Raw genomic sequence first — 17386 nt, 5'->3', positions numbered from 1 at the left:
ACTAATTTCAGCTTAAATCACTTTATTAATATAACTATCGAAAAAATAATCATCATGCCCAATTTAAGTTCTAATACAAAACTTGCGAAGGTTTAATTCTTTGGATAATGTGCTTTAAAATTTCTATGATCTTGTACATTAAACTGCAGTCTGTAGAAAGCATGCTATGCCACCCTGAAGGTTGCTATAAAAATTGTTTATGAAGTTCAGGCCAAGACTAAAACATGTTGAAATAGAGAGTTTTGAAAAATGTTCTATGTAGCAAAGGAGATCAAATCATGCTAAAATGCAGAAAAAGACTATACATCAGTTTTCAGGCTACATTATTAAAAAAAAATACAACCATAAAAAAGTAATAAGATTACATTTTCACATTTCATGGCTAGTAAAGTGCATTAGGCTTGCTCAGATATTCATAACTTACTGTGACATTTGGGAAGATTACATTCTGTAGCGCGGAGCCATTACCGCAGCTCACATAATAACTAGCCAATGCCTGGACTTAGATCATGATCCCTGTCATAGGGAAGAAATTTGTGTTTCGAAGGTTGATCAGTTTCAAATAACCATTAGAAAGGGTTAACAGGACGTGCTCCGGAGCCCGTGTGTGGTTTCCAGGTGTAATACATATGTATACATACAGTATATCAACTCCGCCACACGTCTGGATGCAGCCCTTCCTGCCATCAGTTTCCTCTTTGAAAGGCGTATACGACAACATTTAAAGCAGTAGAGGAATATTTAAAACACCTGTCTGGAGACTGCTTTCACAATACAAACTCAGTGAAATATTTGTTTTTTTAAAATTACTTTTAAAAATTAATTCTGTAGCTTCTTGGAAGGGTGGTTAATGATAGTAATAAACAGATCAATATGAAAGATTGATAAGTGATATTAAGGTGAAGTTAAGGTCTCTTAAGTCAGCTAACTGCAACTAGTTTTTTAAAAAATATTTTATTTATTCATTTCTAGAGCAGGGAACGGAGGGAAAGAAACAGAATTGTTGTGAGAGAAACATTGATCAGTCGCCTCTCCCACACCCCAAACTGGGCGTCTGGCCCGCAACTCTGGCATGTGCCTCGCCCAGGAAATTGAACTGGCACCCAATTCAGTTCACAGGCTGGCACTCAGTCTACTGAGCCACACCAGCCAGGTCGCAGCTAGGTTTCAACCTATGTAGATCTCTGTGGAGGATGTCCCAAAGCATATATACAAAAACTTTCCCTTCGCCCTCTTTCCCCAAAGTTATCTTTTCAGAGGCAATTACTATTGTGGCCTACTATTCATGCTTTTCCACTTTGCTTTTCTCAATATATTCTAGAGATCTTTACATGTCAAATGGAGCTGCCTCATTCTTTTCAGTGGCTGTGTTATATTCCGTTATGTAGTTATACACAACTTTACTCACCACTGCCTTACAGTGTTTTCTTTAGGAGGTTGTTTCATCTTATTTTCTACTCAAAAATGCTAAAGTGAAGTTTTTATATCTAACTCCATTACCTAAATGCTCTACAGATAGATCTTTTGAGATTGCTTCACACTGTTAACTGTATCAGTAGTTCCATTACCAAATACTTTTCTATAACATAGTAGTTTTTCAGTTGAAGCTCGTTGTTTTTTCCAGGTATAGATTATATCATTTGAAAATAATTGTAATTTTAATCCCTTCACTCATGTGTATACATGTTGCTGCCTTTTGACTAAATGTGACTTCTGTATCTTTAGAATAATAGGGAGTGATAGTGAAGGTACTGGATCCTAGTCTCGTTTCCATGAGAATTATTTCAGTTTTCCCATGTGAGCATGATGCAGGCTTTTCAGGTGTGATGGGCGTATTTTGTTATGGAAGAAGGTTTTTTTCTGTTAATAAATTTAGGAAGGATGATGGAAATGTAAAATCACCACTTAGCAATGCCACAGTAATAAGAGTTGCAGGTAGGATTCATCAGTGGCATCTTAAAAATATGGTAAGAAACAAAATATTTGTACAGTCTGAAGGGATTCTCCCCAAGATACTTAAAATTTTTTTAATGAGAGATAGTAACTTTAAAGTGGAAAAAAATCTGACAGTCACCACCTAAACAGGTCAATCCAAGCTAATGTCAGCAAACTTTGAGACATACTGACATCAGGTACCGTCTGAAATGATACACTGAGAAGGACGCACATCACTTCTGGGGAATTATTTTTTTTAACCAAAAAATGGGTAACCTGAACTTAAACGTGAAGGAAACAATCAGATTGGAAGACAGTCCATCAAATACCTGGCAAATACACCTCTGTAGTTCCAGATCATGGAGTCGACCATGCCTGTGCAGCTGTCTTAGTTTGGAGAACACAGGACGCTGATCCTGGGTCAGAAAAAGGACATTAGCATGACAGGTGGCAGCATTTGGTAGTATCTGTAGATGTGTTAATGGTATTGTGTGAACATTTATTTCCTGGTTCTCATGATGGCAGTATGATTATAAAATACATGCATGTTAGGGCAGGCTGGGTAAAGGTTATACAGGAACTGTACTATTTTGCAACTTTTTGAAATGATTTCAGAATACAAAAAGACAAAACCTTTGAAATGATTTCAGAATTTAAAAAGACAAATCAAGCGAATATATTCACAAAACAAAAATAAGTCTGGATTAGCGTTCTGATGTAGTTTACAGAATCTTGGGTGGCCTAGGGGATCCCATAGCCAGAACAATGCAGCGAGGAGAATTGGCCCAATCACACCACGGGACCATTTCAGCAGAAACCCACCCGTCCTCTCCTTGTGCTGCTGGTTACTGACGGTGTAAGAACTGCATGCTGAAATCTGCCAGAGCGTTCCTAGAAGAACCGAGTGCCTTTACCACTGTGCTTGCACGGAATTCTTATCTCCTTGCATGCGGACGCTGCCTTCTGTTCATTTTTCTGGGGTCTCTGTCTCATGCCAGTGTATGTCTTTGGCAGAACCTGAGACACTTGTTGGTCCCTGGCTGCCAGGAGTTTTAGTTGATTTGCCAGTTCCGAACCTTGCTTTTCTGGAGTAAACTCTATTTGGTTATGTCTGTTACTGTTTTATGAGCCGTTGTATTTTGTTTTTTAAAGTGGACTTTCTCCAAATTCTTGCCCACTTTTTGGGTTTGGGGATGCATAATGAAAAACCAAGAAGTGTTCAGAAGGATAAGGGTATCGGTAATCTTTTAGAAATCTAGTTTAAAAGGATAGCTCTGCAAAAGTAATTATAAAAGCATTTTAATTCTTTTAAACAGTTGGGATTTGTTAAAATTTAAAAGGTCCCTGTCTGTGGGAGGCTGCTGTGGATGAGATGGTGAGGTGGGGCTGGACAGGTCAGCGCAGCTTCTCTGGATGGGTTTTCTGGTAGTGGTATCAGCGAAATAAGTCCCCTTCATTACTGGCTTTGGGTATGTGACTAAAAGTTACCCTCATTATTGGTAGGGAAGGCAAGGGATCAAAATGCATAGGTATTGTGAGTCAGGAGTTTGACAAAGATAAACTCCAAGTTTTGTGTTTGCTCTGAGCCATTTTCAGTTTTGCACTTTAAATGAAATACTGAATTAGAAGCAGTTACAGAGGTAAGTTAGATCTTTATTCATAGCAGGGCAACAGGTAGTGATTTACTTAAGGCATTCCGTGTTTGCTTTTGTTGAAAAATATCTCCATTCCTGTGTTTGAAGTCTTGCTTAACTTTGTGCTATCCTGAAGATTTCTTAGAGATTTTTGGAGCTGTTTTTTTTAAAATAAAGACCCTTTTCATGTTGTAGGGGGCAGAGAAGAATGTACAGGTAGTTACTGCCCACCTGAAGCTTAGAGCAGGCTTGAGTTACATGGAGTGAAGAAGTACTAATGTGTGTAATTTTTTTTGGAAGTTGGTAGGAGGCCAGTTTGACTTGGAAATGAATTTCATTATCCAAGAAGGCGAGAGTATCGTCTGCATGGTGGACCTACTAGAAAAATGTGACAGCACTTGCCAAGCAGAAGTTTGGAGCATGTTTACAGCCGTTCTGAAGAAGAGCACACGGAACCTTCAGGTCTGCACTGAAGTTGGCCTTGTCGAGAAAGTGCTCGGGAAAATCGAGAAAGTTGACAGCATGATAGCAGGTATGGCTTTTTCTATACTACAGCGATGTGAAGACATACAGTTTGATTCTTAAATACTGTCTTTTTCTTATTTAGTACTATTTATTTGGGAAATAGTTGAGCTTCTAACGTACTAGGGACTTTAGTGTCTGAACCCTTAAGCACGGTGTATTTTAATCATTCAAGAAATGTAAGTGTTTTTAATATTTTGTTTTCTTTGTTTTCAGATCTTTTAGTTGACATGTTGGGAGTGCTGGCTAGCTATAATTTGACAGTTCGAGAACTGAAGCTATTCTTCAGTAAACTTCAAGGAGATAAAGGACAATGGGTAAAAAACAAACCTAAATACTCTTTTTCTTTCAAAGTATACAGAGGGGTCAGATGTCAAACAGGGGGAAGAGATCAACTGAAATGGCGTGTAGATGCATATGGGTACTTTTGCTGTGACCTGATGCAAGTGCGGACTAAGGAAACTGGGTGTTCTGGGCAGTAATTTTGGCCTCCTCCAAATCATTCTTCTTCACTGTGCATTCAGCACTTTTTGAGGAAGAGGGTTGGGACAGAAAATAAAAGTTCTAGGTAGCAGCACCTAGCTTCTCTTTCTGTTGGTCTGAGTAGTGTACTTGTCACCTTGAAATGTGGAAGAGTGGGTTCCCGTCTGAACAGCCCACACGGTGCACAAAAGCTCTGTGGGTAACTGGACCCACCTCCCTAGAAGCAATTTAGTGGTCTTAGCTCTGGGTGAGAGTGCTGGTCAACATGTTCACCTCTTTGAGGAACACTGGCAAAAACCTTTTTTTGTTGTTGTTGCATTTCGAGGCTTATTTTAGTGCCTTCTAGAGATTGCCCATAACTATGACTCAGCCAGCTAATCCTTAATCTAGCTCTGTTTAAGTATATTTAAATTGGTGCTCTAAGTTACACACTAAGTTATTGTGTTAAGATGGTTAGGCTCTTTACCTTGTTGTTTGTATCAAACTCTAGTTCTCTGGCTACTTTTAAGATTTTGTCACTGATTTTCAGCAATTTTTGTTTCTTTGTATGGTTTCTTTGTGTTTATCCTGGTTAAAGTTCTTGACTCCGTGGGTTATAATTGTCATCAAACTGGGAAATATTTTGGTCACATTCACATTCTTCTACCCCTGCCCCTCCTTCTGGTGCTCCAGTTACACGCAGCCCCCTTGACCGTGTCCCAGAGTCAGAGTCACCGAGCCCTGTTCGCCTTCCTCCCCAATCTTTTCTCTGGGTCCTTCACTTTAGAGTGCGTTCATTGCTATATTTTTAAGAGAACTAATCTTCTGTACTGTGTTTATTTCATGCATTAAACATTTCTGATTATTATTTCTGTAAATTTTAGATTTCAGATATTTATTGTAAATTTGGTTCTTTTTAATGTCTTTCAGTTTACCGCATTATGTTCATTCATGTTTTCCTTTTACTCTTTGGGAATATGCAGCATATTTTAATAGTTGCATTAATGTCTTTACATGTGGAAACAGTGTATCAGTGCATGAACATTTAAAAAATTCCTGGAACAGGAGCACCGAATCATGATCTGAAAGGCTTTCCCGGTGCACACATGGCGCCTCTGTCCGGCGCGTGGGGGGAATGTGCTCGTCTCCTTGCATTTTTTTGTGGATTGGTTCATGGACAAGGGAATTTTGATGAATGATTTTCCTAGAAAATTGCTAAATACTGTATTTTTATTTTAAATGCAGAGTTATTTTTCATTATTTCATTTTGGAGTCTTAAAAAAATCAGTGTGATTGTAGTTACCTGTTACTGTATTTTTATAATAAGCAATGTAATTAATTGAAAATTTCTCGATCACTTAAAAGGGAAGATTCCCACTCTTTTGGACAGTTGTTAGTAATGACTTACAGCAGCTACCGGGAAAGATGAATGGAAGCCAGTGACTTCACTTACAGTTAAACATGGTTTTGAACTTTTAACAGAAGGGACTGCATTACACTTTGTCTTGTTTGCTGGTAAAGTGGTTAAAATGAAAACGAATATCTGATTGTCCTTTGCTTTTCCTTGTAAATGTAGATGAGTTTCATTTTAGCTGTTGGTTCTTTAATGCATTTGTGGAGATTAGAGTCCAAGAGGCATTTATCAAATGTAATGTTACAACTTTTATAACATGCTGTATACTGGAGGTATATTGTAGAATGAAATACAGTAGAGCCATTTGATCCAGTCTCAGAGGTCAGGGAAGTCTGCCCTGAGGAAGTGAGCACTAGGATGGGCTCTGAAGGATGGGTAAGATTTGCTCAGTTACAGGGACGGGAAGTAGGATTAGTGAGAACATTTCTAGCACAAGCAATAGCTTGTGCTCAGGCTCCAGCATGGGAAGGAGGCAGAGAAGGCACTGCGGATGGAGTGCAGAGACAGGGAGAGGTGGAGATGCAAAGTGGGGCTAATGAGGTAGGTAGAGCTATCGTAGGTGAAGTATCTTGCAGGCCATGCTGGGGGTTTTGGTCTTTGTTTTAAAGGCAGTAGGAAGCTACACGGAAGACGTGGCATTGAGGTGCAAGTGTTGTGGTTAAAAGCACAGATCTGGAGTTAGACTAAGTTCTGATCCCACCCTTGTCACCTGTGTGACCTTGGACACATTCCTCTGCCTCAGATTCCTTCTTCCTAAAGTGGGCTAATAATTCCTAGTGTGGTTATAAGGTTATTATATTTTATTTTTAAAGTGCCCTTAAAGGTAGAACACAGTAAACATTATTTATTGTTGAAAACAGTGTTTTAGAGAGGGGTGGGTGATAGGTTGATTTCTTTTGTGAGGGTGAAAGATCATCTGTGCCAGTGTGAAGAGTTTCAACTGTCACATGACATTGGATCATCTTTACTGAACACCTCATACTTATAGCATTTCAAAAAATGTTGTGCAGTGTTGCTTATTTTTTAAAGATAGTTGAAAATAACCTTTCTGTGGTTATTTTATACATTTCAGCTTATAGCATTATTTGGTTATTCTTGGATACATCAAAGTCTGATTACAGGAAAAATAGGAATTTTTGTTTTGTGGTGAATCGTACGGTGAATGAACTGCTGATTATTTTCATAGCCTCCACATGCCGGGAAGTTGCTGTCTGTGCTAAAGCATGTGCCTCAGAAGTACGGGCCTGATGCCTTCTTCAACTTTCCGGGAAAGAGTGCTGCAGTAAGTAAATCTTAGGGAATCTCAGTTCCCTCAAGGTACCTCCCTGTAAACACCTCCGACAGGCTCCCTATTAGGTAGAAAATCCTTCGCACCACCTTAATCCTCACAGCAGTTGTGCACGTTACTTGTACTAGCAGTTTTAGAGGGGAAGAAGTAGAGGCTCAAAAACTTACAAAGCTGCCAACTCACATCTTGGGGAAGCAGTGGAATAAGAGCCCAATTCTTTGCAACATAGTCGTGGTGTCTTAGGATGTCTTTATGCATTTCAGATACTTGTTTGTAACACTTTCACTTTTATCTTTGTGTACTGTTACAGTTTTGTTTCTTTCTTTTACATCTGGTGTGTAGAATGAGAGTAACTTTTTGAAACTTTCTAGCCAAGTTTTTCTGACTCCTGAGTTTTCATATTGTATCAGTCTCAGCATTCTTATAAGCCATTGATAAGTTTATAAATAAGATAATTATGTATGCTAATAACATCTGTAATGTTTCAAATATTATAGGATATATTATGTAATGTATTTATGTTATTTATGGAAAGTTTTCTTTTTAACCTCATTATGTTGCTCTGCCTATTATAAGCAAACATTTTTTTGAAAATGTTTTTACCTGTTCTTTTTCTGAGCTTATCTTTTATTCATTTTTTACTTTGGCTCTCTCAGTATTTTACTTGTTTGTTAGATTCTACGGAAAGTGTTTTTAAAGAGTAACGTTTGAATGTTTTATATAGAATGCACAGCATTTGGAAATTTTTATTGCTCATATGGTTTTTCCTCTATATTTCGTTAATAAGCATTTAAGATTTGAAGCTTTCCAGAATAATTGGACTCTGTTGGTACTGGATATATCATTTGTTCTGAACATATAAAATGTATGCCGATGAGATTAACCTTTTTTTAATGCATGTTGTAATTATTTATAATTCTCTGAGACTATAACGTGTCCGTTCTACTTCGTTGCGTGTATCTAGAAAGTTGGGCAGTTGCAAATACTTGAAACTATTTGCCAATATTTTTCTTCATTAATTTGCCTTGTCTTTTCATTTTCTTGATATGGTATCTTTTAAAGTACAAAAGTTTTTAATTTTGATGAAGTCCAGCTTATATATTTCCTCTCTTGTTGCTTGTACTTTTGGTGGCATAATTAAGAAGAATTTGCCTGACCCAGTATCATGGAGATTTACTGTTTTTTTTTTTTAAATGAAAGTATTGGTCAACTTCATACTTTGCTTGTAGGTTTGAAGTTATCTCAGCACATTTGTTTAAAAAACTATTCTTATTGATTTGTCATGTTGAAAATCAGTTGGCCATGTATGAGGCTTGTTTCTGGGCTCTCAGTTCTGTCCTGTCGGCCCCTGCGGCCATCCTCACACCGCCCCCACACAGTGTGGCTCTCAGTTCTGTCCCATTGGCCCCTGCACAGTGTGACTCTCAGTTCTGTCCCGTTGGCCCCTGTGTCCATCCTCACGCCGTCCCCACACAGTGTTCATGCGGAAGCTTTGGGTGGTAGACTTTGAACTTGGTGCTGTGAATCCTCTGGCTTCCTCTTCTTTTTCAAGATTCTTTTGGCTATTCTGGGTCCCTTGCATTATTCAGATCTTCTAAATAAAAATTTAAATCAAATGGTAGAGTCATTTATATAGTAACTTTTGAATACAGTTGAAAAATGCTGCAAAAAATGTTACGAACTAATTCTCTTCAACTTTATACTTGCTGTTAAAAATATCATATTCTAAGCTTTTTTTCTTTCCTTTTTTGTTCATCTTTCTCCATTGTATTACCTTAACATTTTAATGAGAGTTCCAATTTGATGTTACTACCTACCCCTTTTAATTGGGATCTCTTTTAATATGTCATTGTATGAAATAAAGCAAACAATTCAGCGTGTCTATCAGGTCACATGGAATGTTTCTGTTGTTTAATTAAATATCATGATTATATATCTTGGAGTATGTAGAATTCCAGATAGAGACTTCCTCTAGATGTTTTAATGATGATGTAGAATCGTATGAAGCCTTGTGAAATCTCATTTTCACGACTTCAGTACGAAAGTTTTTTACGTGTGTCAGTAACTTGGAGTGTCTTCCTTCAGGCTATTGCTCTACCTCCCATAGCCAAGTGGCCCTACCAGAACGGTTTTACATTTCACACCTGGCTCAGAATGGATCCTGTAAATAACATCAATGTGGACAAGGATAAACCATATTTGTATTGGTGTGTATTTCTGTCCCTTAGTGTTATTATCTTACTTTGAAAGTGAGAAGAATATTTAGAGGTAAAATGAAACCTATTCTCTATAGTTTCAGAACCAGCAAAGGTCTTGGTTATTCCGCTCACTTTGTCGGGGGCTGTTTGATTATAACCTCAATCAAGTCGAAAGGAAAAGGCTTTCAACATTGTGTGAAATTTGATTTCAAGCCACAAAAGGTATGTGATCTTACTGAGTTATAGTATGTTTATATGCTGTGCTACATTTCAGGATGCATCGTTTTAGTGTTATTGACGTGATGTGGGGTAACTCACAACTCCAGAAAATGCAGCGTAAATCACTGGACAGTGGTTCACCTCTCCCATGTGGGCAGTGAAAAGAGTGCATATTTACCTATAGAGCTCAGCAGAAATGCAAGGTGAAAATATCAATGGCAGTTATTCTAGTATAACTACTACTAGTAGTAAACGTATTTTCTTTTTTACTTTAAAACTTATGGATTAATTAATGGTTGATCAACAAACTGTGTATATACCCACATAGATAGGTGGGTATGTTGATAGATAAAACAAATACGACAGAATGTTGACAGTTGTGGAATCTATGTGGTGAGAAAGAGGGTGTTTGTACTAAACTTTAACTTCTTTGTGATTTGTTTGAAAATTTCTATAGTAAAACATTGGAAAATAATGTCATGATTAAGCTTTTACCTGTTGAGAGCTCCCTTCAATATATATTGTTCCAGAGGTCGAATATTGAATTTAACGAAGTAAATAATTTTAATTGTAATTTATTATTTAATTTTTACTGCTTTATCAGTGTAGTTGAGTTATTGGAAGGGTCACTCTCCTCTCTCTCTTCCTAACTGTTCTTGCGTATCCAGTGGTACATGGTAACTATCGTGCACATTTATAACCGGTGGAAGAACAGTGAGCTTCGGTGTTACGTGAATGGCGAACTGGCTTCCTATGGAGAGATAACGTGGTTTGTCAACACCAGTGATGTAAGTAGTTTGAAATGTTAAGATGAGAAAACTATTTTAAAAGCATGAACTTTTCAAATAAAAGATATTTACACTGAACGTATATTTTGGAATACCACAATGGTGTGTCTTCATAATCAGTTTGTCTAGCATGTTAATATGTTAATAGAGTAGAATTGTGTTAATATGTCACATAGCTATTACTCTGTCCTTTTTTACAAAATTAATCTGGATAGGGTAGCAATAAGGATTTATAGGTAACAGTGGGGTTGTCTTGAAAGTGTGTCATTAGTCCAGTGATCAAATTGAACTTGTGAGGTCTACTACAGGGTTCTGATAATTTTTATGAATGAGTTAAGGTGATGTATGCTTACAAATTTTTTGTATAATTTGTAACTTACAGATAATTTATGTTATAATGTTTTCAGGATTCAAAAAGAGATCCATAGATTAGAATTTGAATATTCTTTCCCCACCTAGTTATATTTTTGAGAGCTTAAGAAGCACAGATCAGGAAAATGAATGCAAACTGAATCACCCATTCACCACTGAGTTGACCTCGTGGTTTGTCTTAGAACCCAAGTGTTAATAGTTCTCAATGTCCCCTAATATAAATATATGTGTTCAACATCCTTTCTAATGGTTTCTAGGTATAAAATGACACTTTCAAAGAGATGAAGAATTTTTTTTTGTTGTACACATGAGGTTTTATAATATGACCTTTGCAACCTGGATGTCATTAAAAGAATTTTTTTTATGTTAGAAGAATAACATACAACTGCTTTTCTGGATTTGTAAATTGCTTTTGAGGGATTGCAACTACTCTCACGACTTACTCATCATCTATACTTGATGCCTGTAAAAGTCTGTCCTTAGAATTTTATGTAATATCAAGAATATACATAAAATCAATATCCTATGTATAAATAGCCTCCCCTCAATGAAAATCTTGGGATTTTCCTTGTGTTAGAACACTAATGTGGTGCAAAGCTTTAGGTTTTGTTAAAAAAATAATAAAGTCACAGTTATTTAGTGTAAAAAAAAATCCGTCTTTGCAGTTGGAACTTATCACCAAACCTATGGGACCTGTTGGCAGTGGCTTCTCTGTTCACGTGCGCTCACAGCCAAGGCAGATTCATCATGCTCCAAACCTAGGGTTTTTCTCCCTGCTCCAAAGCCTACTCTGCGTCTCGTTCTTGGGTTGCCCAGTTATGAACCTTCAGAGTCCCTGATGATTTCTTTGACTCTGCTTCCTGCATTTACTTTTTCATCAAGTTTTGTGTTTTCTTTTCTGTGGTACCTTTCCTGATCACTACAACACATGGAAATGAGTGCAGTGTAATGGCTACATGAACTGTTTTAATCTACTCAGATTGTAGTTTAGCATGGATAGAACATTTATGCCAGTATAGATGGCTGTTTCTGGAGCAGATTTTTCCTCTTTTTTTCTCTAACAAAATCTTCTGTTTTCCTTCACAGACCTTTGACAAATGTTTCCTGGGCTCGTCAGAAACAGCAGATGCTAATAGGGTATTCTGTGGTCAGATGACTGCAGTTTACCTTTTTAGTGAAGCTCTTAATGCAGCTCAGATTTTTGCTATTTATCAGCTGGGCCTGGGATACAAGGTACTTTGTGTGCTGTTCCCTGCTTACGCAGTGCTGGTTGAGCTTGATTTGAAGGCAGTGATACATGGGGCAACTTACCTAGGTTACTGACTGTAGGTCAGAATAATCAGGGGAACCACAGGAAATTCACAGGAGTCCAAAGGGTACTTTAATTTTTTTGAGGGAAATACAGTATACTTGTCACATGTGGGATAGTATCTCAAGTTTTTAGAGAGACGGGAAGGGAGGGAAGAAAGAGAGGGAGAGAGACATCAATGTGTGGCTGCCTCTTGCGCTCCCTCTACTGGGGACCTGGCCTAAAACTCAGGCATGTGCCCTGCCTGGAAGTTGAACTGGCAACCCTTTGGTTTGCAGGCTGGCACTCAGTCCACTGAACCACACCAGCTGGGGCTTACACAGCTAAGTTTTCAATAGTTGCTGTGATAAAAAAAAAACAAGTACCATGGGAAAATCAGTGTGAAACAGGAAATGAGGGTGAAGTATGAAATCTGATTCCAAAGTTGGAGAGTTTGTGCAGTGACATATACATTCCATTAATAATTAATTTAATGAAGGAAACATGTTTTGTTTTCATCTTCTACCATACTTTTTTCAAATGGCTACTAAATTGTTAAAATCTGAAGTTGTTTGTGGATCAAACTACTTAATAAAAAATGTTTAATATTTATTTTGGTCTAGAGCCCTATGAGAATTACTGAGATGCTAAGAATGTCATGAAGCAAGAAAATTTGGGAAAATTAGGTTAAGCTGTTGGTCTACTTTGGTTTTCGGGAACCATTTAATGTTTGCTATGTTCTTTTGAAAACAAAATCAACTTTGAGCTGATTTACTTATAATTATAGTTAATAAGGTATATATATGTAAAATTATCATGTGATTGAGCACTTGTCTGTATATATATATCCAAAATAATTGAAAGCAGATTCTGGAAGAGATATTTGTGCTACCCAGGTTCATTGCAGCATTATTTATGGTAGCTAAGAAGTTGAAGCAACCTAGTTGTACATGGACAAATGAATAAAGAGAATGTGGCATGTACATACAATGGAATATTATATTCCGCTTTAAAAAAAGAAGGAAATCTGTAGTATGTAGCAACATGGGTGAATCTTAAGGTCATTGTACCACTCATAAAAAGACAAATAATCTGATTCCATGTAAACACATTACAGGAAGTGGTGAAGCTCATAGAATCAGAAAGTAGAGTGTGGTTGCCAGGGAATGGGCGGAGGTGGAGGAGAGATGTTCAGTGGGTATTGAATTTCAGCTTGGCAAGATGTAAAAGGTCTAGAGATTTGTTCAGTGTACATATACTTAACACTATTGTACTGTACACTTAAAATATTTAAGGTGGTAAATTTTATGTCCTTTTTACCACAATTTAAATAAAGGAACAATAAAGGCAATTCAGTGGAAAGAGAGACACGGTATACTCTGTGGGGAAGACACTATTACATTTTTTTTGAATGCAAGATTTTAATGTCAAGTTGATTTGTTTTCCATTATATTTTAAACATGAATTTAACCCACTTCAGAAATAATTAAATGTGTATAGTTGATAGTATTAGGAAAGTGATTGGCGGTCTGTCTCCTTAAATTTTTATATCTGTGATGATTTGTATCTAGATTTTCTTTTCGTGGTGTTCTGCTGTTAACCGTTCTCCTTTTTGTTCTTAGGGTACATTTAAATTCAAAGCAGAAAGTGACCTGTTCCTTGCTGAGCATCACAAACTTTTACTGTACGACGGCAAACTCTCTAGCGCCATTGCTTTCACCTACAATCCACGTGCTACCGATGCCCAGCTTTGCCTCGAGTCATCCCCGAAGGACAACCCTTCGATTTTCGTTCATTCACCGCATGCACTCATGCTGCAGGTACTGGCCAGAGTCTTTTAAGAATACTTTTAATGGTAAATTTTGATGTATTATTGATGTGATGTGTAGTTGGTAGCTTCTGTTAAGTACATGCAGTGTAACATTTTATTGTTCCTGTTAGGCTTTTTAAAAAAGTTGTTTTGGAAAAGAAATCACTGGAATCTTTATGGTGTCTTCTATTTTATAAGGATGTCAAGGCAGTTTTAACACATTCCATCCAAAGTGCTATGCATTCAATTGGAGGAGTACAAGTGCTGTTTCCGCTCTTTGCACAGCTGGATTATAGGCAGCACTTATCTGAGGAAGTTGACCTGACTGTATGGTGAGTGCCTTTCCTTTTGCCTTTAATTTGACACAAGCTATTGTCATCATCACTGAGCTGCACAGGAGTTTAAAGAAATTTGTGAACTGCAAATGTTGTTACCTCCAATAAAAATGGCAGTCCTCTCTGCCACTAGGGCCTACACGGTCTGTCTCACCGCTTCACTCCTTCACCGGTTTTTATCTGCGCTCGACTGTGTGACTTTGGTCAGCCCTCAGTGAGTCCACTGCCTTGTGCCCTCAGTGGGTCTGCCCACTACTCCACACCTGGGATCCGCCCACAGCTGCTGGCGCACCTGGGTTGCACGCCTGGGTTGGTCCAGTGGATCTTGCCTGCCCGACCCACTCTGCTGCTGGCTCTGCCCCTCTAACGGGTTTGGCTGAAGGGTTCCTTGTTGTCAGACTTCCGTGTAGTTCAGTTTTCTGTGGTTTGGCTGCGTTTTTGTTGCTAAAACTTTGTTGTTTTTAAACTTGGTTGTGCGATACGGCGCAGTGCTTCCACCTACGCCTCCATCTTGGCGGAAGTCTGTTGTTGTTCTTCATTTGGTTCTGTGAAGAGGCACAGTGTATCTACCTATACCTCCATTTTGGCCCTCATATTTGTTGATTGCATGTAATCGAAGTCTAAAAATTTTGATGATGTTATATAATTGATTTAATCTTTTCATTAGATTGTATATTTGGCACATTTTTTCTCTGTTGTGGTTTTGAGTCTAAAAGGGGCAGAGACTTAGGTATCTAGGGCAAGCTATAAAACTTTGGAGAGGATGTCCAAATGAAATTTTCATGGCTCTATTTTGAAGCTATTTATAGTAAAAGAATTAGTTAGTTTATTTCTTGAGTAATTTAAAGGAGTTTTGCATGCTCCAATTTTGAAAATATTTCTCATATTACTGTTTTGATACACAACTTGAGGTCTACTACCAGTGTATATATTTGATAATGTAATACTTTTTCCAGATTATTTTTAAAGAATGAAGTGAATTTTAAAGTAATAAAGTATCACATGTCAGTGTTACTGACTTCAAAAATTGAAAATGATTCTTGACACACATTACTAACTTCATGAATTTTTCTTTGCATCTTGGTCTGAAATCTTTGTTACATGCCTTAGTTAGTTTTTTCCCTTGCTTACTACATTTTAACTTTTCCACATCTTTATTGGAGTTGCTGATAGTTAAAGGCAGTTTTGACTGCTAGTCATCTTTTCTCTTTCTTTGTGGGAAACTCTCAGAGCCTTTGAGAAAGAGGTGACAGCTGACCTTATTTCATCCCATGTCCGGTGTCTAGTAGAAGTCAGGATGGAAGCATAGCTATTCACTTTTAAGGGTCTTCTTGACCCACTGTTGAATTCTGATTTTCCTATTGGGATAATGAACACAATTCTTAACTTAGTGTTTGAGGATTTCACTTTATCTTCAGCTTTACTTCCTTATCGTCCCCTTTATGCGCCCCTTGCTCCCTTCAGAGTAGGCCAGTTGGAACTGTAACACATTTTTAGAATTTCTAGCTTAGTCTCTTTGCTCCGCAATATTTTTTTCCTCTGTTCGGCCTCTCCTTCAAAGGTGAATATGCTGGCCGATCTAAGTTTGATCAGTTCTTTAAAGCCTTTATATATTTATGTTAGCTATTTTATTACTTGTTTTTGGTTATTGCCTATTTTTCTCTACTTGTGCATGTTTGTCATATTGTTTCTCAGTAATTCACTTACTCACATGTTTGTGATAAAGTCCAGGAAGTAAATGTTTGAGTATATCCTAATCTTACAATAAAATCCTAGGTTGGAATAATGCTGAGGCAGTTTTAACAGAACTTCAATTTCCTTGAAATGGAGAACTTTTATTAAGATAAATGATAGACTTCATCTGTCTTACTTTTTTTTAATAACATATGTTTTTTTTTTTAAACCTTAGTCTTTTTTTTCTTATTCCAGTTCCACTTTGCTGGCTTTTATCATGGAGTTGTTGAAGAATTCAATTGCCATGCAGGAGCAGATGCTTGCCTGCAAGGGCTTTTTAGTGATAGGATATAGTCTTGAAAAGGTAAAGTATGAAATGCTTTCTACATGTTTGATTCTCAATTTGCAGGCCATGGACTTGATCTCCTAAGTGGCTGAGAAATTCTCTCTGGAAGTGTCTCTTGGTGATGTGAAATCACCTAAATTACAGTAACCTTCTGTTGTTTTATCTTGCCCCCATTGCTTTATTAGAGAAGTGATTAAGTCTTGGGGCATCTTTAACTTTGAGCATAGCCTGTTGGCCAACATTTTCCTGATACTGACAACCTGTAATTTACTTAGCCTGCTTAGTGATGTTAGTGACCTCTGAAATACCTTTCCTTGCAGTCTTCCAAATCCCATGTCAGCAGAGCGGTGCTTGAACTTTGCCTTGCGTTTTCAAAATATCTGAGTAACCTGCAGAATGGGCTGCCCCTGCTCAAGCAGTTGTGTGATCACATTCTTCTTAACCCAGCCATATGGATTCATACCCCAGCCAAGGTAGTATGAGTATCGATTTTGTTTAGTGTCTTCAAGTTTTTGTGCTTGAGTGATAATTGAGGATTTCTTTATCCTTTTGTTTGCTATTATGTAAGATTTCAGTGGATCACATTTTTTGGCTAAGCATATTTTTTAGGTAAATTTGCAAGTCTTGTTTCTTTTTTTGTAAAGCAGTATAAGTATTTTTTAAAAAGAGCTATAGTCTTTATTTTCTGCTGTTATATTAAATACAATTTTATTTCAGAGAGTCTTTGATGTACTAAATATGAATCAAAGCTGGACAGTTCCAGTGTAAATGTAATGTTTCTGTAACTGTAGTTCTGTTCTATTGCAAATACACATATATGTGTGAATGTTTTCATTCCTTAACTCACTGAACTTTCCCTCTTTACAAGCATATACCTTCTGCCAACATGATGAATTAATTCCTGAGTTTAATTCCTAAGAACAGCTGAAATGTCACCCTACTTGAAGACTTCCATGATATACTGGTTTCATTTAATCATTTTAATTTCACATTAATTCAGACTATTAAATAAAATTGTTTGTACACAGTTCGTTTAGTACTGTAACAATAAACCAGTGACTTCTGAGTGAACAGTTATATTTGTGCATTTGTGATAAAGTA

At 37.3% G+C, this 17386-nt stretch overlaps 1 protein-coding gene across 1 annotated transcript in view; it reads left to right on the top strand.

Moving 5' to 3' along the window:
• Positions 1 to 17386, top strand: part of LRBA (LPS responsive beige-like anchor protein) — a 526673-nt gene that overhangs the window by 51439 nt on the left and 457848 nt on the right. The window contains exons 3-13 of the mRNA XM_037141420.2: positions 3870 to 4101; positions 4308 to 4408; positions 7154 to 7249; positions 9341 to 9462; positions 9549 to 9675; positions 10341 to 10460; positions 11919 to 12065; positions 13743 to 13940; positions 14129 to 14262; positions 16195 to 16303; positions 16606 to 16758. Of these exons, the coding sequence (XP_036997315.2) occupies positions 3870 to 4101; positions 4308 to 4408; positions 7154 to 7249; positions 9341 to 9462; positions 9549 to 9675; positions 10341 to 10460; positions 11919 to 12065; positions 13743 to 13940; positions 14129 to 14262; positions 16195 to 16303; positions 16606 to 16758 (1539 nt within the window). The remainder of the gene's footprint in view (positions 1 to 3869; positions 4102 to 4307; positions 4409 to 7153; positions 7250 to 9340; positions 9463 to 9548; positions 9676 to 10340; positions 10461 to 11918; positions 12066 to 13742; positions 13941 to 14128; positions 14263 to 16194; positions 16304 to 16605; positions 16759 to 17386) is intronic.

This window comes from Artibeus jamaicensis, unplaced genomic scaffold, assembly GCF_021234435.1.
Source record: "Artibeus jamaicensis isolate MK-2021 breed Jamaican fruit bat unplaced genomic scaffold, CSHL_Jam_final scaffold_537, whole genome shotgun sequence".
In the NCBI taxonomy this organism is placed as follows: Eukaryota; Metazoa; Chordata; class Mammalia; order Chiroptera; family Phyllostomidae; genus Artibeus; species Artibeus jamaicensis.
Note: the sequence above shows the minus strand (reverse complement) of the source record. Positions and strands in the feature narration are given on the sequence as shown.